The sequence below is a fragment of the Scyliorhinus canicula genome, chromosome 3 (genome assembly GCF_902713615.1).
Source record: "Scyliorhinus canicula chromosome 3, sScyCan1.1, whole genome shotgun sequence".
NCBI lineage: Eukaryota > Metazoa > Chordata > Chondrichthyes > Carcharhiniformes > Scyliorhinidae > Scyliorhinus > Scyliorhinus canicula.
The window spans coordinates 189,100,611-189,127,230 of record NC_052148.1 but is presented as its reverse complement, the minus strand read 5'-3'; the positions used below and the strand labels follow the sequence as shown (position 1 = coordinate 189,127,230).

The 26,620-nt window shown below is 43.6% G+C and overlaps 1 protein-coding gene across 1 annotated transcript in view; it reads left to right on the top strand.

Annotated features, from left to right (window-relative positions):
• The window catches only part of naf1 (nuclear assembly factor 1 homolog (S. cerevisiae)), a 282,623-nt gene that overhangs the window by 237,336 nt on the left and 18,667 nt on the right, over positions 1 to 26,620 (top strand). The window contains exons 7-8 of the mRNA XM_038791891.1: positions 289 to 340; positions 22,562 to 22,658. Of these exons, the coding sequence (XP_038647819.1) occupies positions 289 to 340; positions 22,562 to 22,658 (149 nt within the window). The remainder of the gene's footprint in view (positions 1 to 288; positions 341 to 22,561; positions 22,659 to 26,620) is intronic.

Here is a 26,620-nt window from a genome sequence, read left to right as displayed (position 1 = left end):
AGACTATAACTGTTTTTGTTATCCCCTGAATCAGTTCCTTTTTTCAAGCAGTTATTTAATTTCCCGTTAGAAGAATTTGTGGATTCTTACTTCAGTAGCCATTTACAGCAGAGACTTTTGCATGCTGACCACTCTTTGTAGAACCCCCCCCCCCCCCCATTTCACCTTTAACTGTAGGCTAATTCACATCATGAGTTATAATAAATCATTCATTTTAGAAACGCACAGCATTTTTAATAGTGGGTGTTCAATGTTTTATTAATTTTAAAATATTTATTTTTTAAACAGTGATAAAGGTTCCGATGCATCATGGAGAAATGACCAGGAGCCGCCAAGAGAGGTGAGTTGATTCCAGTTGATTTGGTTTCTTCCCTGGTTTGTTCCAGCTCAGTAAGCATATTGTGTGACTCAAGATAAAGGCACAAAAATATCACCAATAACCCTTCATGAGCTGTGTAGATCTATTAATGGATGGGTTAGGACTGTGGGAGGAAACCCACGCGGACACTGGGAGAACGTACAAACTCCACACATTCACCCAAGGCCAGAATTGAACCCAGGACCCTGGTGCTGTGAGGCAGCAGTGCTAACCACTGTGCCGGCCGCTGGGCTCCATGTTTGAATCCCTCGAAAGAGGGTCCAAGTCCTGCTGCAGTACCAAAACTGCTCTTTTCAAAGTCACAAATTACATCCTATGTGACTGCGGAAAAAGTAAACTTTTCGCCCTTGTCCTTCTGAATCTGCCAGCAACCTCTGACTTGGCTGATCACATCATTCTTTTTCAAAGCTGACCCAACATTGTCCAGTTGGAACTGTCATCACTGGTCTTTATATTTAACTAATTGTAGCCATTGGCTTTCATTTCAACTTGAACACAGTCACCAGAGGTGTCTTCCAAGGCCTCCTTGGCCCCCTCCTGTTCTGCTATTTCTCATTATTTCTCATTAAGGGCAGCAGGGTAGCATGGTGGTTAGCATAAATGCTTCACAGCTCCAGGGTCCCAGGTTCGATTCCCGGCTGGGTCACTGTCTGTGTGGAGTCTGCACGTCCTCCCCCCTGTGTGCGTGGGTTTCCTCCGGGTGCTCCGGTTTCCTCCCACAGTCCAAAGATGTGCGGGTTAGGTGGATTGGCCATGCTAAATTGCCCGTAGTGTCCTAATAAAAGTAAGGTTAAGGGGGGAGGTTGTTGGGTTACGGGTATAGGGTGGATACGTGGGTTTGAGTAGGGTGATCATGGCTCGGCACAACATTGAGGGCCGAAGGGCCTGTTCTGTGCTGTACTGTTCTATGTTCTATGTTCTATTATCTGAAAGCAGCATCAATTTGCACACATCGCTGATGATATTCAGTTCTCTTGACCAATATTTCGTCTAAGCTGCATGGTTGAGCAGAAACGCAGCATTTTCTGTCCAGGCTAAGCAAGTCAGGTCCGGGGCCTTCCGATTCGGCCCAGGCTGGGAGGGCCGAAGAGCCTGTTCCTGTGCTGTAATTGTCTTTGAAAAAAAATTACTATTTGTGCATGGCCATGCAAAAAAACAAAGTTAAAGGCCACACATGACAAAAATAGCAGAAGCATTGTTTTGATCCCTCCACCAACTCTATTGCTCCAGGCTGTTTCTCCAACATCTAGAACTGGATGAGCAGAAACTTTCTCCAGCTGAATAATGGAAGGTTGAATCCAGTGTCTGGATCTAGAGCATAAACCCCACAAAGCTAGCAAGCTAGCAACTTCATCCCTCTTCCTGGCTAACGTCTGTTCTGAAGAAGACTAAGTGTGACCTTGATATCATACTTGACCCTTATATAAGCTTCCAATCAGATATCTACTCCATCACCATGACCTTGAACGATGTCCACTCGTCCTTATCCTTGTAATCGCCTCTAGCCCACAACCCTCCAAAATACCTGTGATCCTCTAATTGTGGCCTCCTGCACATTCCTGATTTTAACCCGCCTTTAATCACTACACCCTTGTTGACTGTCTTTAGCTACCTGGCCACTAAGCTACTATATTTCTTCACCCCTCTCTCTCTCTCGCTCTCTCTCTCGCTCTCTCTCTCTCTCGCTCTCCTCGCTCTCTCTCTCGCTCTCTCTCTCGCTCTCTCTCTCTCTCTCCCCCCCCCCCCCCCCCCCCCCCCCCCCCCCCCACCCTCTCGACAACCCTTTCTCGCTCACTTTTCTCTTTTAAAACACTCCTTGAAACCTAAATCTGTGACCAAGCTTTGGTCATTTGCATTAATATCTTTCTGCACTTTTGGTTTCATTTTCTTTCTTAATTCCCCTGTGAAATGTCTTGCGTATTTTATTGTGTTAAAGCTTCTTTTTCAGTATAAACTGCTGTTGAACAGAATGACCATTGTTATCTCCAAGATAACATGTGCTTGCAATTATTTAGTATGAAGAGAACAAGAGTACAGTTTACATGATTGCTCCTACTTTTGGTGTTACAAGCTATGGTTAGTAGTAACCATTAAATTAGTGGCAGTCTCCATGACTCTGATCTTCTTCACAAAGTTGTACCCGGTGCTGTAACTGAATTAAATTTGTCAGAATATTATTATCCTCCTTTTCCTGCAGAGGTGTGTATGTTAATTACTTCTTTGATTTTTATATATTTTTAACAATGCATCATTTTGGCATAATGATTTAGTTTACTTGTCTCCTTTTTCTTTAATCATTTCTTTAAATATATACTGACTGTAACTCTTTAATGTTTTGTTTTCTCTGTAAGTGTGTGCATTGTTTAGTAATTATTGGAAGGATAGAACGACATCCCTTAATTATCACTCTTATTTCAGTCATACAGTACCATCTCAGTTTAAAAAAGTCTTTGGTTCACCCAAAGAAATGTTATTTGGGCAGCTTGCTGGAGTGGTTGGACTCAAAGTGGTTTCACAATGACATGCGAAACAGAAGCGAGCTATCAGCCCCCAGAGGGCTGAGTGAGGAGGGAAACAATTTAATTATTTATTTAGCGTTTTCTTTATAGAGGGAAAAAATGCAGAAAAAAACGCAGACATGTGAAAATGAAAATCGCTTTATTGTCACGAGTAGGCTTCAATGAAGTTACTGTGAAAAGCCCCTAGTCGCTACATTCCGGCGCCTGTCCGGGGAGGCTGGTACGGGAATCGAACCGTGCTGCTGGCCTGCTTGGTCTGCTTCAAAAGCCAGCGATTTAGCCCAGTGAGCTAAATATGTCCATGTGGAACCTGAAGTTTTCAGGTTTACGAAGAAATTAAATATATTGTTCAAGGTAAACTGTTTGCATATCAAGGCAATAACAACAGTAGACTTGATTTATATGTCAAAAAGCGATTACACTTTAAACAGTAATAAAATACTGGCAGCAGAATATGGTTAACATATTTATACCTCCAAGCAAAAAAATCCCCCAAAATGCTGGAAATCTGAAACAAAAACTCACTAATTGCTATCAAAAGGAATGCAAACTGTTAATATTTCAGGTACAATCTTTGATCACAAGATAATTACTGATGAAGATGACTATATGGCCGTCTTCAATTCATTCATCCAGAGTGACTTCATTGCAGCATCCAATCCTTCCTGAAATTATTCCACGGTTTTTGACTCCACTGCTCTATCTGAAAATATATTCCATGCTTTCATTGCAGTGTAAATAGGAATTTCCTATTTGTCCTAAAATGACAACGGTAGCACGGTAGCATTGTGGATAGCACAAATGCTTCAAAGCTCCAGGGTCCCAGGTTCGATTCCCGGCTTGGGTCACTGTCTGTGTGGAGTCTGCACGTCCTCCCCGTGTGTGCGTGGGTTTCCTCCGGGTGCTCCGGTTTCCTCCCACAGTCCAAAGATGTGCAGGTTAGGTGGATTGGCCATGATAAATTGCCCTTCGTGTCCAAAATTGCCCTTCGTGTTGAGTGGGGTTACTGGGTTATGGGGATAGGGTGGAGGTATGGGCTTGGGTAGGGTGCTCTTTTCAAGAGCCGGTGCAGACTCGATGGGCTGAATGGCCTCCTTCTGCACTGTAAATTCTATGAAATGATCTTCATACCCTTGTTCTACTCCCACAGCTTAATTTAGGTAGCATTCTGCATTAGCTGTTAATCGTCACTTCACCAACTTCGTACCACAAAGATTGAATCTCTTTTCTAGACTGATGATCCAAATTTCTTCCAGTCTTTCCTCATGACTCCAGCCCTTTTCTCAGCTAGTGCCTCTATGCATTTGAGCTGTCTCTTGTTTTTGGCCTGAGACCACCACTGATTTATGGTCTACTGTTTGGCTGGGTTTAAAAATCCTACTGATTTTACGAAATGCTGCTCTGTATTAGTGTTGTTATTAACCATGTTTAGTGGTGGAATTACCTCAGACTCTTGATTATCTTTAGCTCTATCCATCCATAATCGTTTTGGCACTTCATGGAGTTGGTGTGCAGAGCTTTATATCCTTTCTGTTAAGTTTTATCCTGTCTGCAGTAAGTTTATTTTCTCAGATTTTCCAACTTAATTACTCTGTCAAACTCATGGTTCCATTGTCACTCTTAGATTAATTTTGATTTCCAGATATGAAACCTGGAATACTTGTGATGACTTAATTAACTAAGTACTATCTGTAAAGGACTTTTGTTTTTTATGAGAGCAGGCTGAGCTTGAAATGACTCTTCAGAACAGCTGTTGATATCCATAGTAACTGTTCTTCCCAACATATTCATGTTAATTGGCAGGTATGGCACAAAATTACTGCCTCTCATTCAGTTCCAGATAACACCTTTTCAGTCTCATAAAAAGCCTCAACATATATCCGTGTCAGCTAACCATTATCACTTTCCAACATCCAACACTTGGTAAAATATAAGTATTTTGTTCAGATTTCAACAATGAGTCATGCAAGGCCTTTACTGGCCTTCCCTGGACAACCAAGAATACAAGTTCAAAATTGAATAGTACATTTTTAGCCATTCATACAGTCTAATTCTTGAGTGAAATAAGTCTAATTTTGACTGTGCAAAATTGATGAGCCACAGGGATTATAAACCAACAAACACAAAGAGGTATCGGGCAACATGGTGGCACAGTGGTTAGCACTGCTGCCATGTAGCTACAGGTCCCAGATTCAATACCGCCCTCGGGTCACTGTCTGTGTGGAGCTTGCATTTTCGCCCTGTATCTGCGTGGGTTTCCTCCGGGTGCTCCGATTTCCTCCCACAGTCCAAAGATGTGCAGGTTAGGTGGATTGGCCATGCTAAATTACCCCTTAATGTCCAAATGTTTGGGTCGGGTTGCAGGGCTGGGGTGGAGGTGTGGGCTTTGGTGGGGTGCTCTTTCCGGGGGCCTGTTCACACTCGGGCCGAGTGACGTCCTTCTGCACTGTAGGTTTTATGATGATTCTATAAACATAGCACACACAGTTCTGTAAACAATAAACAGCAACCATCACTCTTCTTCAGACACTTATGCAAAATAATTTATTTTGGGATCATCTTGTGATTTCTAGGTTCATGGTACAGGTGTAGAAAACCTTTTGGGCGGGATTCTCGGACCCCCCCCGCCGGGTCGGAGAATCGCCGGGGCTCGGCGTGAATCCCACCCCTGCCGTTCTCCAAATTCTCCCACCCCCCCAAAAATTGGCCCACCGTGAGTCACGCCGCCCGCCTCAGAATGGCGGGATCCGGCGCGACTCAATGGGCCCTGGGGCTGCCCAAATTCTCCGGCCCGCGATGGGTCGAAGTCCCGCCCGTCTTTTGCCAGTCCCGCTGGCGTAAATTGGAGTAGGTCCCTTACCGGAGGAACCTGGAGGCGCGGGCGGCCTCCGGGGTTCTTGCAGCGGTCGCGGGGGGATCTGACCCCGGGAGGTGCCCCCACGGTGGCCTGGCCCGCGATCGGGGCCCACTGATCCGTGGGCGGGCCTGTGCCGTTGGGGTACTCTATTGTTCCGCACCGGAGGCTGTAGCAGTCTGCTACTGCCGGTGCGGAAACGAAGCCCTTTGCGCATGCGCGGGGATGACACCAGGACGTGCTGGCCTGGGTGATAGGGTGAAAGCCCTTTGCGCATGCGCCGGCCGGCGGAGGCCCTTCTGCGCCGGTTGGCATGGCGCCAAGCTCCTTTTCCGGAGGATTCCACATCTTTTGGGGGGCCCGCGCCAGAATGGTTCACGCCACTCTGTCCCGCCGGAGTTGCCCACCCCGCTGATTACGGAAGAATCCCACCCGTTGTCTCATTAAACCAATACTTCTATACAAATTGAGATATTTCACATGAATAAAGAATTGTGTTAACCATATGTCCTAATGCCAGACATACACTTCCTGAAAACAATGGATTGCTTTTAAAGCCATCCTTGAAAAGGGAAACCCTTCTCTTGAGTTAAAAGCAAAACATGGTTGAGAAGCACCAAATTAAGCAACAGATTATGTCCAGAAACAAAAATCAACTTAAAATAGAAATATTTTACAAGCTTATAGAAAATGATAATCAGAGCGAATTGTAGATGTCCTATCCATTTTAAGGCAACAAAACCTGCTATTGGCAGCTAACAAGATACAGGTGAATAAGATTGTAGATGAGTGTGACAATAACAAGGATTTTATTTTGAGAAATGAAGAATCAGAGGGCGATTATATAAGTAACTGTTTCGGCTACTATGTGAATCCTCAGAACATATTCAGTTAGATTCCTGTGTTATGACAGATGTTTTAAATGGCTCTTTTCCATCGGTTTCATTAGGTGAAGAAGCTGGATTATCAATAGAGCACCATAGGGTGAAAGTTATTATTAAAAGCATCAATCTGGATGTGGATATAGCCTAGGCTAGAATAAATGATCTCTCAGCAATTTGAACTCCTAGCCCTGACAACATTCATCCAAGGGTGATTTACAAAATGGGAATTTTTCCCTGCAGGCATTTTGGCCCATGTAGTGTAGGTAAACCCACATTGCTCTGAAGTATGGATTTTGGAAGTTCAGTTAATCTAATACTACTTGATATTTACAGTAAACCTTAAACCAGTTGCCACATGAAAGGCTACCAAATAAGATTGGGTCCTGTTGGATTGGCAAGCAGCTTTTTGGTTGCATAAGAAACTGGTTGCATTCTGAAAATAAAGTAGTTCTTCTGCATGGGGGCCGGTTGCCAGTGGAACTCCACAACAATTGATGTTAAGGCAGGTTAGTTTAATAATCTTTATGAATGGTCTTGCTGAATGTTGATTGTCTGCAAGTTGTTGAATGATGCAAGATGACCTAACTATAATTGGCAAATGGGCTTGTCTTTAGCAGATATAAAGATAACAGGTATTTAGCAGATAGTCTGAAGATGTGCACGATAGGTGGATTGGCTATGCTAAATTCCCCCTTGGTGTCCAAAGGTTAGGTGGGTTACGGTGATATGGTGGGTGAATGGGCCTGGGTATGGTGCTCTTTTAGAGGGTTGGTGCAGATCGATGGGCCGAATGGCCTCCTGCACTAGGGATTCTATGATTCTATATTTTATTATAGATAAATAAAATATACTTGAGGACATTGCAAGCATGTGTACATCTTGCAGGGTTGTATATTCAAGGCTGCTAAGGAGGAAAAAGACCTGGATGTTAATGTGCAAAAATAAATAAAGCTCTATGGCCAGTATCCTGAGGCTATTGAAGAAGCAAATGGAACAACAAGTTGTATTGCCTGGGGCTTTTGTACCAGAAAAAGGTACAGTCCAACAAGATTTGTTTTAGAATTTTAAGGTAATGAATGAATGAGACACGTTCGGGTTTTTGAGTTCACAGGTTGATATGGACCAAATATAATTTTGAAAGCACACAACCAGGTTAGACGCAGGGGAGTACTTTTCGCAGAGAACTGTCAACCTCTGAACCAAGTTGCCAGCATGTGTGATGAATGTGGATGCCTGCAAGCATTCAAATGGAATGTGGACGAGTCTTGGGAAATGGCTAACAGAATTGCTTATAGAAACAAGAAGCTATCATGTCTCCTAATCATGATTGTCGTTTGATGCTTGTTTGATTTTTCTTCTCTATAAAAAAAACTATCTTTTTTCTTTCTGTATTTGGCTTTTCCATGAAATTGGATGACTGGTAGGTGGGTCCAAGAGGATTAGATGGAGATAATGGTTATTCTGATATCATGTCACATCAGTATGGCTTGATGGCTGAGGAAGCTTACCTCTTTTTGTGTTCAGATGATGCAAATTAATCAAATATAATTTTCACAAAGTTTAATTTCCTATCACTTCTGTTGTCATCAAAACAATTAAATATGTAACTTTGACCTTTGGTCTGAGCCCACTTACCATTGCAAGTTAGCAGCCCCTGAAATCACTTAGAAAGTCAGACCCTCAGCTCTGTGCATTACTATCAATTTAGAACATAGAACAGTACAGCACAGAACAGGCCCTTCGGCCCTCGATGTTGTGCCGAGCAATGATCACCCTACTCAAACCCACGTATCCACCCTATACCCATAACCCAACAACCCCCCCTTAACCTTACTCTTTAGGACACTATGGGCAATTTAGCATGGCCAATCCACCTAACCCGCACATCTTTGGACTGTGGGAGGAAACCGGAGCACCCGGAGGAAACCCACGCACACACGGGGAGGACGTGCAGACTCCACACAGACAGTGACCCAGCCGGGAATCGAACCTGGGACCCTGGAGCTGTGAAGCATTTATGCTAACCACCATGCTACCGTACTGCCAATTTGCTGAGATGCCAACAAAAGCTACCACTTGGGAAAAACCTAGCTGCTTAGTATGGAAGCTACAGCAACAACATTGTGTATAGGTAAGTTTGCCACAGCCGATACACTGAATAAAGACCATTCTAACATTAAATAAACAGCAATGGGATGTGTTCAGTGACACTTCATTGACTCAAAATTAATAGATAATTTGAGTATACCTATATGATATTGGCTTGTTCATCTGGTGTTGCAGCTAATATGTCCTGAATGTATTCCTTTTGTCCCTGGGAATTAACCTGTTGTAAGTTCGTAATAGTATCATAAAATAAATTAAACCAAAATTCCCTTTGGCCACATAGATAAAAATCTCAATGTTGTAATTCATTAAATTCATTAAGTTTCTGAATTGTGCCACCAACTATTATGCAGATTCATTGGTCCTGCATTCAGAGTTCCTAGTTAGAGGATGGGAAGCAGTTCTCCTAATAGTGCAAGATGGGTGGACTGAGATAAATACAAAGGGCCAAAATCCACCCATCCAGCAATCCCTGGTCCAGGTTGATCCCCACAGTTTTGTTTCCTTATTGTATGTTGTGCTGCAGTTTTCTGCTCTACTGTATACTGCTGTAATTTATCTGGAATTTTGATACCGTATCCTTGATTAAAGAAAAATTTGGATTAGCTTGCTAATGTCTGGTTCAAGGTGGGTCCATGTTGGGTCCATCTCATGAACATAGCGAAGTGAATTTAGTCGAGGACGGTGGGAGCCGAAACAGGTTGGAAGGCCAGGGCTACCTCACCTGGCTTTTGGGGTTCCTTTGCCACATTTTAGCCCTATCCAGAAGTAATTAATTATTGTCACCCCATTCCTTTAAACGTCTGAAACCCCAGGAGCTGCTGACCAATTGGAGGGCCAGCAGGAAGCAGCAATAAACATTCATATCACAACTAGGTGAATGGGATCTGGGATCACTGGGGCCATTAAGGCAATCCACCATCCCACAGCTCTGTTTATCCGCCATAGCTCAATGCTCTTGTGTCAAAATATCAAATATTAGATTTTTGCAATATTAGAAATCTTCACTGTTATCATTGAAATCCCTGGAAATAAAGGAATGTTTTCTGAGCACTTTTACCTTGGAAACCTGTGTATCCACAAGACGGTTATTTGATTGAATGGACAATTAAAAGTGCACTTGTCACTTCATTAAAAAGAGCAATTACATGTGTCGGCCAATTAATTTAGTAATGTTTCAGCCTAAATATTTAATATTTTCATGATTAGATCATCCCTTACACAGACTTATTAAAATAAGATCAAAAGTATTTGTTGTCATCCGCTGTCCCTAGATTCAAGGATGGTGTTTACTCAGTGCAGAGAGTTCGAGCATGGATCTTCATGCGATTGAACTGGCTGTTTCTTGACAGTAGATCTTTGGGAACCTGGGGCAGGGTTACCCATGAGGTATTGGGATCTGTTTCTTTCTGATTCTGCTGCCACTCTGTTTCTTCATTAAGGCATTGTGACTCAAAACGTGATGCAGCTTGATTGGACAAGTTGTCGCCATTCTGAACGATTAATGACAAGTTCCTCCCAGTCGTTAATGTCAAGCTGCAAAGCTTTAGAGTGTCATTGAAGCATTTTCTTTGCACTCTGCTGGATCATTGACCATTTGAGAGTTGAGAAAACTGGACCTGGTGGGAGAGAGCCATTTCAGCCATCTAGACACAGTATTCAGTCCTTCGAAGTTGATTTTGCAGGGGTTTTGGCTGAATGCTTGTGGAGCTGACTACAATACAGGGAAATGGAGGCACCAACTGCTCTGTACACTAGGACGTGTGTTAACTAGGTCTTTATTATCAAACACTCACTTGTTGTTTGCAGAAGGCTGAATTGGCCCAGCTAATCTGTGTTGATTTCTTCATCAAAGATAGAAGTGGCTGCCATGGTATAGGACGTGTTCAACAGATTCCAGAGTCCTGTATGGGATGTAGAATATTTGGCCGATTGGGTATGGGATGATATGAGGTTTGTTTTCGCAACATTCAAGGACAGGTCGAGTTTCTTCTATGCAGAATTAAAGAGATCGAGAGCAACTCCTAAATCTAGTGCAGAGTGGGCAATTATACTGCAGTCATTTTCAAACAGTAGATCATGTCTGACTCTGGTATGGAAATGACCAAGGTTAAAGAGTCTTCCATCTAGGTGATATTTAATACCCATACCAAATGGGCCATTGTCAGGTAGATTATAAATAGTATGGGGCTATTGCACAAACTTGGCCATGGTCCCACTACTGAAGGCATCTGTTTTACATCTTCCACTCAAGACAGATATAGTCATATCTTGTCGCTATTCTGAACGATTGATAGCAAGTTCCTCCCAGTCCTTAGACAAATAGATTCTAACACAGGGTCATCAGCTGCCGCTGTGGATTCACAGTTGAGAAATTGTTCAAAATGTCTTTTCCGGTGTTGATGGATGGGATTGTCGTTCTTAAGAGGAGATGCACCGTCCTGTGAACAAAGGGGTGACCAGGGTGGCTTCAGAAAACCATTATTATGCTGGACAAGCATCAGCTCATTCCCATCTGGATTACTTTTTTGACCAATAAAGCTACCGATCGTCAAGGCAATGAACTAAAATTGATTTGTTTCTTTTACCATTATATCATTATAACACCTAACATATTTCCTCAGACTAGTATCTGACTAAATTTAATGAATTATGTGTCAGGCATGTAAGAGATATATGGCAGAGTGATAGATTGACTGATTTTCTTTGTTCTTTTAGTGACATTTAAGGGGCATCTGGACAAATACATGAATAGGATGGGAATAGAGGGATACGGACCCAGGAAGTGCAGAAGATTTTAGTTTAGACGGACAGCATGGTTGGCACGGGCTTGGAGGGTCGAAGGGCCTGTGCTGTACTTTTCTTTGTTCTTTTGTTCTTTGAGGGAGCAGAGTAGCTGATGCAGTGGTTTACTCTGCGGTCTCATATCAGATGCCTGGGTGTAAAATTATAAATTAATTTGGGTAGATGCAATTCAGTTGCTCGCCTAACATAAAATAATTGACAGTTTGCATCGGAGAGAACATTTAGAAATATCCGGTGCAGTGGTGGTTACTCTCCTGTAGTTAAATGTAATGTAGAGAGACATTGCTACCGATTTATATCTGGGAATCCTTCAGCTTGAACCAAAATGTTTGCCCACTTTCGCAAACAAAACTTTAAGTTGAGTGCATTCATAAATTATTTTAAAACGCTTTTTTTAAATGTTATATTACAGTCCAGAAATTACAGTTTATTCAAGACTGATTCTTGGCAAGAGTCAGACACACATGTGATGTGGAACTCTGCCTCAACAAAGTATTTGGGAACTTGTGTCCTAAGTGAGTCAACACTTGCAATAAGATGGCTCAAGCTAGAGTGCTTTTAATAGGAAAACAAGTTGTCAAAGCACGTGAGTTATCATTGCATCATTTCTCTATGGACACTGTTTAAATTCAGCACAATTTATTGGTTGCAGAGGAATTTATGGTACCTAATACCTTTTGAGAGGAAGGGTTATGTAACATTTCATATCAAAGCCACATTTTATCAATCGCATTTACAAGATTCAAAGGTTATTTGCTTTTTGATCGATCTTTTCCATGATGAATTAAGGATGGTTTCATAACATCGAGGTGTTTCCAAGTGCAACTTACTAAATCAATTGACAAACCAAATACAATTCTCAACATTTTGAAAAATGAGCAGACATGTTTGTAAAATTTTAAAAGCATTTCCTGAGAATTAGAAATATATTAATATATGTAAAATACTTATTGGGGTTCATTGTTTTGACCTTCATTTTGCTTTTGCTTTGCTCGGACATTTTTGTCTGTAGGCTTGGATGAGCAGAACAGCTTTTTAAAATAACTTCAGTGAGGCTTGAGTGGCGGATATTTCTGTTTCCACCCCAAGTTTATTTCGATGTCAAGTATATTTATTCTCAGTGACTTGCGGACAAAACCTTTGACTGCAGTTATGAAATCATCCTGATAAAATGCTCAAAAGGAATTCTCTATTGAGCGTTGACATTTGCATATAGATTGGATAGATAAAGAATCTTGTAGACCATTTCTGTTTTTGAAATTTACCTTTGCTGGGAGCATAACATTAAAGCATTTGGTAGGAGCATTCATTTCAGATTGTCATGTAGGCAGAATTGTATGAGTAGTTATCAAAGAAAGCAATTGGCTGATGTGCTGCATGCGACTCAGCTGTAAAGACTTTTGGCACAAAAGTGTTTCTCAAATTATGCAACTAATTACTCATTTGTCCTCACTTTTTTTTATTTGAAGGTGGAGTTGGTTTTTTGTTCGAGGGTGGGGGGTGGGGGGTTGCTGCCATGGGTGTGGTTGGTCTGGCATAGTTGGGATGGGATCGATGGCGGTGGACATCTGAGGGTGGGCCTGGAGAATCGTGGGCAGCAGCGGGGGGGGGGGGATGTTGGCTCAAAAACGGATCTGGCTGATCAGAGAAGGGAGTGAGGAGCGCCCCCCTCCCCCCCCCCCCCCCCCCCCCCCCCCCCCACACCCCCCGGACCAGGCTGGTCACATGGAATGGGAGGGGATTGATTGGGCCGCTTGTGTTCACGCATTTGAGGAGTCTGAAGGCAGACGTGGCATTTTAGCAGGAGACGCACTTGAAGACGCACTTAAAAGGCCAAGAAAGGAATGGGTGGGACAGGTGTTTCATTCAAAGCTGACTATGAAGACAAGGTGGGTGGTGGTGCTGGTTAATAAGCAGGTTTCATTTGAGGTAGGGAATATTGTGGCTGATCTGAGGGGGAAATATGTGATGGTTAGTGGGAGGTTGGCGGGGTGCCGGTAGTTCTGCTGTATTCTTTGAATTGGGATGACATGGATTTTATGAGACGGTGTTGGGGAAGATCCTGAGCTCTGACTCGGACTCGCATTAGTTGATTATAGGGGGTGATTGTAACACAGTCAAAGATCCTGGCTTGGATCGGTCGAGTCACAAGTTGTCAAGGGTGTCAGCTGCGGCGAAGGAACTGAGGGGGTTTATGAAGGGCATGGAGGGGCGGGGAGGGGGGCGAGACGGGACCGTGGAGCTTTGGGAGGCCGAGGCCGAGGTCGAAGGAGTTTTCATACTTCTCCCATGAGCATCGGGTGTACTCCCGGATTGATGTTTTGTGTTGCGCAAGATGTTTCAGGGCTTTGTTGTTGGTGCCCTTACTGCTCTTGCTGGTCAGGCATTCCGCGAGCCCAGTGGTGGTGTTGGCCCAAAGGGTGCAGGGGACAGTGGAGGCAGCATTTGGGGCTGGAGGGTACCTCGTGTGGCGCTGATCTGTAATAATAACCATTGGTTTGCGCCGGCATGGCTGGATGCAAGGTTTAAGGGGTGGTGGCATGCTGGGATTGAGTCCTTTGGCAACATTTGTATACATGGCAAATTTGCGGGGCTGGAGGACCTGGTGGAAGTGTATGAATTGCCCTGGGGGAATGGCTTTAGGTACCTGCCGGTTCAGGACTTTGAAGGGTGGGACGTGCCATCCATTACTGGGCTGCTGCCCCTGGGGTTGCAGGACAAGGTGCTGTCAAAGGACAAAATAGGGGAGGAGAAGGTGTCTGATGTTTATAAGGGATTGATGGAGTGGGAGGGAGTCCTCGTGGGGATATTAAGCATAAATGGGAGGAGGGGACTGCAAGAGGAGGTGGGGGCTGAGCAGTGGGCAGAGGCCTTGTGGAGGGCGAATGCATCCTCGTCACGTGCGAGGCTAAGCCTCATCCAGTTCAAGGTGGTAAATAGGGCTCATGTGACGGTGGCGAGGATAAGTAGGTTCTTTGAGGGGGTAGAGGATAGGTGTGTGCCGGGTGGCCCGCGAATCACGTCCGCATGTTCTGGGCATGTCCGGGATTTAGGGGTTCTTGCAGGGGCTCTCGGACATGATGTCTGGGGTGCTGGGTGTGGGGGTGGTTCCGAGTCCAGAGGTGGCGATATTTGGGGTGTCAGAAGATCCGTAAATCCAGAGGATGAGAGAGGCCAATGTTTTGACCTATGCCTCCCTGATAGCCCGGAGACAGAATTTGCTGGGGTGGCGAGACTCTGAGCCGCCGAAAGTGGGAGTGTGGGTGAGTGACCTGGCAGGATTCCTGAGGTTGGAGAAGGTCAAGTTCGCTTTGAAGGGGTCGGCAGAGGAGTTCACCCAGAGGTAGAAGCCGTTTATTGCTCTCTTAAAAGAGGATTGAAGGGTCAGCAGGTGGTGGAGGGGCAGGGAGAATAAGACGATTAAAATGGGAAAAGCCGGAAGCAAGATGGGGTTGGTGTCAGGGGAGTAGGTGGGGTGTGGTTGTTTCTTGAATTGTTCTGTTGTTCTCCTGATTCATTTTTGATTTGATTTATTATTGTCACATGTATTAGTATACAGTGAAAAGTATTGTTTCTTGCATGCTGTACAAACAATGTGTACCGTACATAAGGAAGGAAGGAGAGACTGCAGAATATAATGTTACAGTTATAGCAAGGTGTAGAGAGAAGATCAACTTAATACGAGGTAGGTCCATTCAAAAGCCTGATGGCAGTAGGGAAGAAGCTGTTCTTGAGTCGGTTGGTACATGACCTCAAACTTTGGTATCTCTTTCCTGATGGAAGGAGGTGGAAGAGAGTATGTCCGGGGTGCGTGGGGTCCTTAATTATGCTGGCTGACTTTCTAAGGCAGCGGGAATTATAGATAGAGTCAATGGATGGGAGGCTGGTTTGTGTGATGGACTGGCTACATTTACAACCTTTTATTTCTATGTGTCAAAATGCCTTTGTAAACCAAGAAAAGACAAAAAAGAAATGTGCACTAGCATGAAAAGACGGATTAAAAGATGAACAAAGCAGAAGCTCGAGAAAATCCCCGCACTCTCATCACGTGACCACCTTGAATTTATTTTTCAAAAAGTTATCAGCCTCTACTGGGTTTCTTCCAGCTCTGTATTTTATCCATTTAGTGTCTTTCTTCCCATTTCTGCTTCTTTCCTACTTCATTGTATTTTGCTTCTGTGCCAGTTTTAGTACTCTATATGTCTTTTTCTGCTTAGCGTTGATTGGCATTATTTAAGGAAGGCCTACCACATTAAGTGCTCATTAGTCACTGAAGTGGACAGTAATGGGCCTTTCCTAGACCCCCACTCCCATCCCCACCTATCTGATGCCACGGTCCTTCAATCAGGTGCTGAATGCCTTTGAATAAAGGCTTAGGTGTATGCAAGAAAATCCTGGGCATTTTGAATTCCTGTATGGTGAATCCCCTCCAACTGCAGATTGAATACCAGCGGCATTGAGATAGGGCATTAATTGCCCACATAAGGACTTCAACTGGCAGCCGGGTGGCAAGGCCATTCACAAACCTTGCCGCTCTAGAATCAATTGGCATAGAGGTGGGAAAATGGCTAGTCCCATCTGCCACCTCCCACACAAATGCTTGGCTGAGCTTCAAGGCTTACTAATGGATTACTCAGCAGGGATCTGTTTACAAAGGCTGGTGCTGCCGAGACCGGTCTGGAACGGAGCGGACAGGAGGGGGAGAGGCGTGGCCGGCCTGACTGTGATTGACTGGCTGAGGGGCTGTTTAGCACACTGGGCTAAATCGCTGGCTTTAAAAGCAGACCAAGCAGGCCAGCAGCACGGTTCGATTCCCGTAACAGCCTCCCCGAACAGACGCCGGAATGTGGCGACTAGGGGCTTTTCACAGTAACCTCATTGAAGTCTGCTTGTGACAAGCGATTTTCATTTCATTTCATTTCAAGTGGAGTGTTAGGTTTGATTTGATTTTAGATTATAGTAAGTCAGTATTTAATCCATCTGTTTATATGAACAAGGTTAAAAGGTTTGAAATGGGGTGAAGCTTCAATTGTTGAAAGTGTAGTAATGTCTGATACTTTTATAAGGTTGAAAAGAGCTGCAGGTTTTTTCTCAGCAGATTTCAGATTGTGTCTTTTCTCATGAGCATTTCAAGACTTTCCATTGTTCAGAACCATTGAGCCAGATAATAACGCTGCGCCGTCTCACCGTAAAACTTGGGGAGGACATTCAACACTGCCCCATTAGGGGTGCCATGGATAAAGATGCCACCAACGTCTTGGGTTCCATTTTCTCATGGAACCTTCCAGGAAAGCATAAACTCTGCCTCAGCAGCTTCCATTCCACCCACCACATGCGTGTCCCCTTCCCCACCATTGCTAATATTAAACTTATGAACATCCCTTCCTCTTCCTGCTGCTCTCTTTAATCCCATTTTCATTTTACTCTTCCCATTTGATCCCTAGAAACTTTTCTTTTCCACAAGTTTCTTTCAGAGCTCTGTCAGTTTCAAAGTTCATGGGCTGGATTCTCCGATTTGGAGACTGTGTTTTATGGAGGTTATAATAAGCTATTCTTCCTATAATCTATGTTTAGTTGAGCAAGATTAACAGGTTTGAAATGACGTAAAGCTTCAATTATTGAAAGTATGACAGTGTCTGATACTTTTATAAGGTTGAAAAGAGCAGCAGTTTTTTTCTAAGCAGATTTCAAAATATGTTTTTTTGTGAGCATTTCAACACTTACCATTGTACCAACAAGCCAGGTAATAAGTGTGTACTGGGTGTGTGGGTAATGGGATGCAGATGGGCATGAAAATTACATGGGTGACATAGATAAGACCGAGTGTTGTGGGGATTAATGGGTGTTTCTCTGGTTGGCAATCAGTAGCTCATAGTGTCCCTCAGGGATCAGTGTTGGGCCCACAATTGTTCACAATGTACATAGATGATTTGAAGTTGGGGACCAAGTACAATGTGTCCAAGTTTGCAGGCGACAGTAAGATGAGTGGTAAAGCAAAAAGTGCAGAGGATACCGGATGACTGCAGAGGGATTTGGATAGTTTAAGTGAATGGGCTAGGGTCTGGCAGATAGAATACAATGTTGATAAATGTGAGGTTATCCATTTTGGTAGGAATAACAGCAAAAGGGATTATTGTTTAAATGATAAAATATTAAAACATGCTGCTGTGCAGAGGGACCTGGGTGTGCTAGTGCATGAGTCGCAAAAAGCTGGTTTACAGATGCACCAAATGATTCAGAAGGTGAATAGAGTTTTGTCCTTCATTGCTAGAGGGATGGCGTTTAAGACTAGGGAGATTATGCTGCAACTGTTTCAGCTGTTAGTGAGGCTGCACCTGGAGTATTGTGTTCAGTTTTGGTCTCCGGGGCGGCATTCTCCCCTACCCGGCGTGACGGAAGGTGCCGGCGTAGGGGAGTAGCGCCAACCACTCAGGGGTCGGGCCTCCCCAAATGTGGGGAATTCTCCCCACCTTTAGGGGCCAGCCCCGCGCTGGAGCGGTTTGCACCAGAAGACTGGCGCAAAAAACCGGCGCCCCCGGCAGCGGGGCTGGCCGAAAGGCTTTCGCCGGTCGGCGCATGCGCCGACAGTGACGTCAGCGGCAGCTGGCCGCTGACGTCACTGCCGGCGCATGCGTGATGTGGGGTTCTCTTCCGCCTCCGCCATGGCGGAAGCGGAGGAAAATAGTGCACCCAGGGCACTGGCCCAAAGTCTGAGCGGGGGGCCCCGATCGCGGGCCAGGCCACCGTGGGGGCAACCCCCAGGGTTCGATCGCCCCCCGCCCCCCCCCCCCCCCCCCCCCCCCCCAACCAGGACCCCGGGGCCCGCTCACGCCGCTGATGCCGCCATTCCAGAGGTGGTTTAAACCTCGGCAGCGGGAGAGGCCTCCCAGCGGCGGGACTTCGGGCCGGAGAATCACCGCAGGGGCCTCTCCAATCGAAGTGGCGAGATTCCTGCCGCCGCCACTTCCCGGGTGGCGGAGAATCTCTGCCACGGCGGGGGCGGGATTTTCGGCGGCCCCAGGTGATTCTCCGACCCTGCTGGGGGTCGGAAAATTTCACCCCTTATATGAGAAAGGATGTACTGGCACTGGAGGGTGTGCAGAGGAGATTCACTAGGTTAATCCCAGAGTTGAATAGATTGGGACTGTACTTGTTGGAATTTAGAAGGATGTGGGGGGATTTTATAGAAACATATAACATTATGAAGGGAATAGATGTGGGGAGGTTGTTTCGACTGGCGGGTGAAAGCAGAACTAGGGGGCATAGCCTCAAAATAAGGGGGAGTAGATTTAGGACAGAGCTTAGAAGAAACTTCTTCATCCAAAGGGTTGTGAATCTATGGAATTCCCTGCCCAGTGAAGCAGTTGAGGCTGCTTCAATAAATGTTTTCAAGATAAAGATAGATAGTTTTTTGAAGAATAAAGGGTTATGGTGTTTGGGCGGGAAAATGGAGCTGAGTCCACAAAAGATCAGCCATGATCTCATTGAATGGCGGAGCAGACTTGAAGGTCCAAATGGCCTACTCCTGCTCCTAGCTTTCATGTTCTTATGGCCTTCTAAACATACCTTTCAACAGATTCTTGAATCTAGACTGGTTCGCTATTCCTCTTGTCTACTCTTTGGGAGCAAAGTCATCAAGAAGCTGGCCACCTTCCCCCAGGATAGCAGATGATTATGAGATCCTAGACCAGCAATAGAATTAGCGAGGTCAGGAATACAAAGTATGGGCTCGCAAGCTGCACCTTTATCCTGAGCCAGCTACAATAGCCAGTAACAGGAATGATTGGGAGGGGGACCCTGGATTTTTAAAAGCCTCTGGAATTTGTCCATCATGTTAATTCCTGGGTTTCTCGAGATATTCTAGCAGGCTATATTGAGGGAGTGGTTAGCAAGGCATGTGAGATCTTCAATTTCATTTTTAAAAAAGCATTGAATATAAAAGTGGGAAAGTAATGCTGGCCTTTATAAAGCTCTGGTTGGACCCCAACTGAAATATTTTGTCCATTTCTGGCCACCACACTTTGGGCAAGGTGGATATGGGATTTACCAGAATGGTTCCAGGGATGGGGGACAGACTTAGTGATTGCCAAAAAGACCAAAGGTGATGGAAGAAAAAACTTTCATACACAAGTAATTCAAATTTGAAATGCATTGTCCAATAGTAAATTGGATACAGATTCAGCCGTGGCTTCAAAATAGCATTAGATAGCTCGTTGGAAGGATAAAAGCTTGCAGAAATGTGGCAGAAAAGTGTAAGAGTGGGGCTAACTAGATTGCTTTTAGAGCCAGCGCAGACGAGATGGATTGCATAGTCTCTATCTGTGCTATACTATTCCTTGGTCCTATGTATGTGTGACATGGCTAATTGCAACTTTCATTTGGAGTCAACTAACTTAGCACAGACCAGGAATTGAATCTGGGGCTTTTGCTCCGATGTGATCTAGTATTGGTTGCATCATCGCATATTAGGCCATTGTGTGTGTAGCCGTTGTTATGGGCCAGGGGTTTCGAGAACCCCAAAGTGTATCATGGAGTTCACCTGACCTACAACTTTTAATAAATTGTGGTATGGGGAGCACACGGCCCACTCTACAGGTGTGGTACAGCAGAAATGGAAAAGTATTTTTTAAAGCAAAACAATGTTTATTATATGAACTCAAATTAACCTTTTTAAAACATACAGTGAACATCTTAGCAACCATTAATTCAAATACAACCCCCAAAGACTACAACACTAAGTAAACCTTCAAGCTTTCCTTTTAACATCCAGACGACTTAAGAAACCCTTTCTAACAGAAGCACATTAGGTTTACATTCACTACTGAGAACATTTATAATTCTGAATTTACCAAATGATCAAGAGATAGTCTTTTGATGGCAGAGAGAACAGCAGCACACCTGCTTGGTCTGGCTTCAGCTCCAACACTGAAAACGAAACTAAAACGCACCCTGCAGCCTGCTCAAAAACGAAAGTAAAAAGCTGGCAGACAGCCCAACTCAACCCACACTCTGACATCACTGCTGTAATGTGAGCAGCCAAACATTTCTTAAAGTGACATTCCCATGACACCGTAAAAAGGACTTGTGTCAACGTGGATAATAGTGATTGCAGTTGAATAAATGGAAATGGTATAAACATTGCTATACGTAATGCTTCATTAAGCATTACATAAATAGAATAAACATTTTATTTTCAAGTTGTTTAACAAAGCTCAGAACACTAAAATATATTTTTTAAACTTGCCGATTCATATTTAAAAGAATTACGTCATACTTGCATAGTTCACTATCACATCTCGGATGTTTCATTGAGCATGTATTTCTTTGACGTGCATCAACAGATATTTTGCAATTGAACATGACAGTCATTTTGTGCATTAGCAGAATCCAAGATCTCTTGTACGGCGTTGATTTGAGGGAGGAATGCTGGTCAGGACAGTGAAAGAACTTTGACCAGTGCTAAATATTTTTTAACAGCCCAGGAGTCTACTGTTTCATCTGAAGGATGCCATTACAACTTTCCCTTCAACTTGGATTACATTTTTGCTTTGCTGACGTCCATTTTATGTATTTGCTTTGCTGAAGTCCAGTTATGGTACAAAGGATTGTATTGTTTCCCTGTGAACATTGGATAGTGTAATAATAGAGTCTGGAAGCATCCATGTTACAGCAGGTTTCTCGTAAGAATTGATTGGAACCATTAATGAAAGCACAGAACAATTTGGGAAACATTCCTTCGTAATAGTTTGTCAATAGTTTAATGCATTCTCCAGCAATTCTGGTTTGAAAGTGCTGTTTTGAACTTGTGCTTGCAAGGAGCTACTGATCGATAGCGCTATCTGGCAGAAATGTTATGGAAATCTTCACTGGGATAATTAAAGTGAGCCATCTAGATTAATAGAGAATGGAGAATTGCAACAGTTAGTTGAGTTCTGGAGGAATGGGGAGAAGTTCTCCAAAACACTCATTCATATTTGATAAATAACCAAATGCTAGTAAAGTATTTGAAAATAATTTGGCATCTCAGATGGAGTTGGTGTGAGTGATACTTTGGAACTCTGTGATTGGGATATAGTAGGTGGCTATAGTGAATTGATTATGGACCTTGCCTCTGTTCCATCTTTACTGGGTAGTGAGTACTGGCATTCCTCCAGGACACACTCAAGTGGCCATTACTTAATTGGATCTTGATGGTAATTACTACAGTTTCTTTGGTCTCTGGAGATCAGAACCAAAGCCAGTCTTTGTTTTCTCCATTACTCCACGTGTTTTTTCTATATATTGGGACCTTGAGTCCAATTATAGAATCCTTGCTCCTGCTTGGGCTGAGATCTACTAACTTTGTGCAGACTAAAGATCGAACCTGGGACCTCCCTGTTCTGCAGTACTAGGCTACTTTGGGTAACTTAGAGAAAATTACTCGAGCACTCGTGCTTCTAGTCATATTGCTGGCACAGTGCTTAGGTGGTCCTTTATAAACATGGTTGATATGCTAAAGGCTATCTGGTATTTGGCTTGGAATTAAATGGGACTAATTGCAAGACAGATTGAAGGCTGGCTGTCCAACTAAGTACTTAGATTTTATGTAAAATAAATTGCCCTGACGTGTTTCACAACAAAATTTAATTTCTAGCTGGATTTGTGTTCATCTATATCTCGATTCGTTTGCCTGCTGCTGCTGAGGCCAATGTATTCTTTTTTCTGCTGTACGTCTTAATAGAAACTAAATTAAGTTCCAGTTGTGATAGAAATGTAATAAATTTAAACTTCAGACATAGAACATTATACAGTACACATCTTTGTCTATGTAACTGATCCTCCATATGCCTTAATGTTCTTATGCTTAGTGTTCAAGTGCAGTAATAATGCCATTAAAATGAGATTAAGGGATTTTTAGATAACACAGATGTCTCATTTAAAAGCCATGTGTGGTTGATTACTGCGTTTCTAAGTGTGACAGGAAGCCATGAAATGTAAGAATTGTCATAAACCAAATGATTATGGTCTTTAATAGGCTCTGGATTTCAGTGATGATGAAAAAGAAAGGGAAGCAAAGCAAAAGATGAAAAAGAAGAAGCAACAAAATTACGGCGATAAGAACACTCAATGTGGTGAGTAGGTAGTTTTATCCAATGGTTTTGTTTACTTCTGAACAACTTAAAATTTGATCCTGTGCAATTCTATGGTTAGGTTTAAAGTATTACCTACGATAAAATAAACACCCATTGTCAACACATATGTTATTTGCAGCTATTTATATTTTATGTGCAGAGTCTAAATGCTGTCCTTCAATAGCATAGACAGTTACTTTGGCCCAGTAATGAAATTATTATGTCTTGCAGCTAAGCAATTTCCAAGATCATTTTGCTGTCCATTAGAAGTAACCAGTCATTTGCTTTTGCACCCATCCCCAGTTGAAGGCTTGATAATCATAGAATTTACAGTGCAGAAGGAGGCCATTCAGCCCATCGAGTCTGCACCGGCTCTTGGAAAGAGCACCCTACCCAAGGTCAACAACCCCACCCTATCCCCATAACCCAGTAACCCCACCCAACACTAAGGGCAATTTTGGACACTAAGGGCAATTTATCATGGCCAATCCACCTAACCTGCACATCTTTGGACTGTGGGAGGAAACCAGAGCACCCGGAGGAAACCCACGCACGCACGGGGAGGATGTGCAGACTCGGCACAGACAGTTACCCAAGCCGGAATCGAACCTGGGACCCTGGAGCTGTGAAGCGATTGTGCTATCCACAATGCTACCGTGCTGCCCTGTGTGTGCTCTGTTTGAAGCCATCCCAAGCAGAAAAGAGGAGCAAAGAAAACTCATTTGTATTCAATCTATGAATTAATCCTCCAGAAATATCAGCTTAATCTGCTGAAGAAAAAGTAACCTTCAGATTATGGTTTCTAATTATGTGTTGGTTACCATTTTGGGGATTAATATCATGAGACTATTTGTCTATGGATGGTATGTACATGGACTTTCCGAAGACGGTCAGTCAGGTTCCCTGGAAGGGACTACAAAAATGAGAGCACAGAGTGAATTGTTTAGGAAGGGGGAGGCGGTGACGCAGTGCTATTTTCACGAGGGTAGTAATCCAGAGACCCAGGGTAATGTTCAGGGGGTCTAGGTTCAAATTCCAACATTTGAATTCAATAAAAATCTTGCATTAAAAGTTAAGGAAAAAGTTTTTATAGATGAGATATTAAAGGGAGAGTATGTCGATAATAAAGGGGGATCTTGGTTAGGAAGGAGCCAATGGGAATTGATGTGTGTCAGGAAGAACCTGTACAAGGTGAATATTCATGCTGGCAGATTAGCCAGTGCTGTGGCGGAGGGTTTAAACAAGTAATGGACAACCTGGATGAGTGAATGGGCCGCATGATGAAGGAGCTGTGCTCCGAAAGGTAGTGATTCGAAATAAACCTGTTGGACCTGAACGTGGTCTTGGTAAACTAATTTGAAAGGGAGACAGTGCAACGGCATGGGGAAATGCAAGGTCCACCAATGATTCAGACAGGAAAACAGCTATAGAATAAAAACAGTTCAGATATGGGGGGGGATCAAGAGAGAAATCTGAGGCAGTGTATGGGATAGGTGTGGCGTGCATTGTAAATAAGCTTGGTTGGCTGCAGCACATATCGCCACATGGGGATATGCTATTGAGGCAGTAATAGAGGTCTTGCTTGAAGAACAGAAAATTGGGAAATTAATGTTCTCATCTGCAAGGTGTTTAGGCAAGATCGGGAAAGAAAAGGAGACATGCATGAAGTGGTGGCAGCATTGATTGGGGGAAAAAAAACTACTATAACACTCGTGAAGAGTCATGGATCAATGGTCAATTCTATTTAGTTAGGATTATTGCACAAAATTCATACCAGATGAATACAGTGCCGCAAATAATAGGAAGGAGATAAGAGTCTGTAGAGCCATAATGACATAAAGAAGCCATTTGGCCCATTGAACCCATGCCAATTTTCTGTAGAGCAATTCAATCAGTCCCTGTTATCTCACTCTGTACTGGTCACCTTGTAAGTTTATTTCCCTCAAATGTCCAACCATTTACCTTGCAAAATTCATTGTCTCTGCTTCCACCACTCTCTTAAGGAGAGAGTTCTACCTTGTTACCATGTGCTGTGCAAAATAAAAAAAGGTCTTCCTCACATTGCCCTCTGCGTCTCTTTCCGAAAATCATGTAACTCCAAGTATTGGGAACAACTTTTCTTATCGGCTTCATCTAAACTTTTCATCTCCGTCTCCTTTACTCCAAGGAAACTATCCCTAGCAGTTCCAACCTAACTTAATAGATAAATTCCCTCATCACTGGAATAATTCTGGTAATTTCTCTCTGCATTGTCTTATATTTGTGTATGCACACATATAGGTACAGTAAGAAGTCTTACAACATCAGGTTAAAGTCAAACAGGTTTGTTTCAAACAGTAGCTTTCGGAGCACTACTCCTTCCTCAGGTGAATGAAGAGGTATGAATGAAGTGCTAAATTAGGGAAAGGCAGAGTATAACAAAATTCGGCAGGAGCTAGGGAATGTGGATTGGGAGCCGCTGTTAAGGGTAAATCCACATTTGAAATGTGGGAGTCTTTTAAGGAAAGGTTGATTAGAGTGCAGTACAGACATGTCCCTGTAAACATGAGGGATAGAAATGGCAAGATTAGGGAACCATGGATGACGGGTGGAATTCTGAGACTAGCTAAAATGAAAAAGGAAGCAGACATAAGATCGAGGCAACTCAAAACTGATGAAGCTTTAGAGGAATATCGGGAAAGTAGGACGAATCTCAAACACGCAATAAAGAGGGCTAAAAGGGGTCATGAAATATCTTTGGCTAACAGGGTTAAGGAAAATCCCAAAGCCTTTTATTCATATATAAGGAGCAAGAGGGTAACTAGAGAAAGGATTGGCCCACTCAAAGACAAAAAAGGGAATTCATGCATGGAGTCAGAGGAAATGAGTGAGATTCTTAATGAGTACTTTGCATCGGTATTCACCAAGAAGAGGGACAGGACGGAGGTTGAGGTGAGGGATGGATGTTTAAATACTCTAGGTCAAATTGTCAGACGGAAGGGGGAAGTTTTGGGTACTCTAAAAGACATTAAGGTGGATAAGTCCCCAGGACCGGATGGGATCTACCCCAGGTTACTGAGGGAAGTGAGGGTCGAAATAGCTGGGGCCTTAACAGCTATCTTTGCAGCATCCTTGAGAACGGATGAGGTCCCGGAGGACTGGAGAATTGCTAATGTCGTCCCTTTGTTTAAGAAAGGTAGCAGGGATAATCGAGGGAATTATAGACCTGTGAGCTTGACGTCAGTGGTAGGCAAACTGTTGGAGAAGATACTGAGGGATAGAATCTATTCACATCTGGAAGAAAATAGACTTATCAGTGATAGGCAGCATGGTTTTGTGCAGGGAAGGTCATGTCTTTCCAACCTAATAGAATTCTTTGAGGAAGTGACAAAGTTAATTGATGAGGGAAGGGCTGTAGATGTCATATACATGGACTTTAGTAAGGCGTTTGATAAAGTTTCCCATGGCAGGTTGATAGAAAAAGTGAAGTTGTGTGGGGTTCAGGGTGTACTAGCTAGATGGATAAAGAACTGGCTGGGCAACAGGAGACAGAGAGTAGTGGTGGAAGGGAGTGTCTCAAAATGGAGATGGGTGACTAGTGGTGTTCCACAGGGATCCGTGCTCGGACCACTGTTGTTTGTGATATACATAAATGACCTGGAGGAAGGTATAGGTGGTCTGATTAGCAAGTTTGCAGATGATATTAAGATTGGTGGAGTTGCAGATAGCGAGGAGGACTGTCGGAGAATACAGCAAAATATAGATAGATTGGAGAGTTGGGCGGAGAAATGGCAGATGGAGTTCAATCCAGGCAAATGCGGGGTGATGCATTTTGGAAGATCAAATTCAAGAGCGGACTATATGGTCAATGGAAGAGTCCTGGGGAAAATTGATGTACAGAGAAATCTGGGAGTTCAGGTCCATTGTACCCTGAAGGTGGCAACGCAGGTCAATAGAGTGGTCAAGAAGGCATACAGCATGCT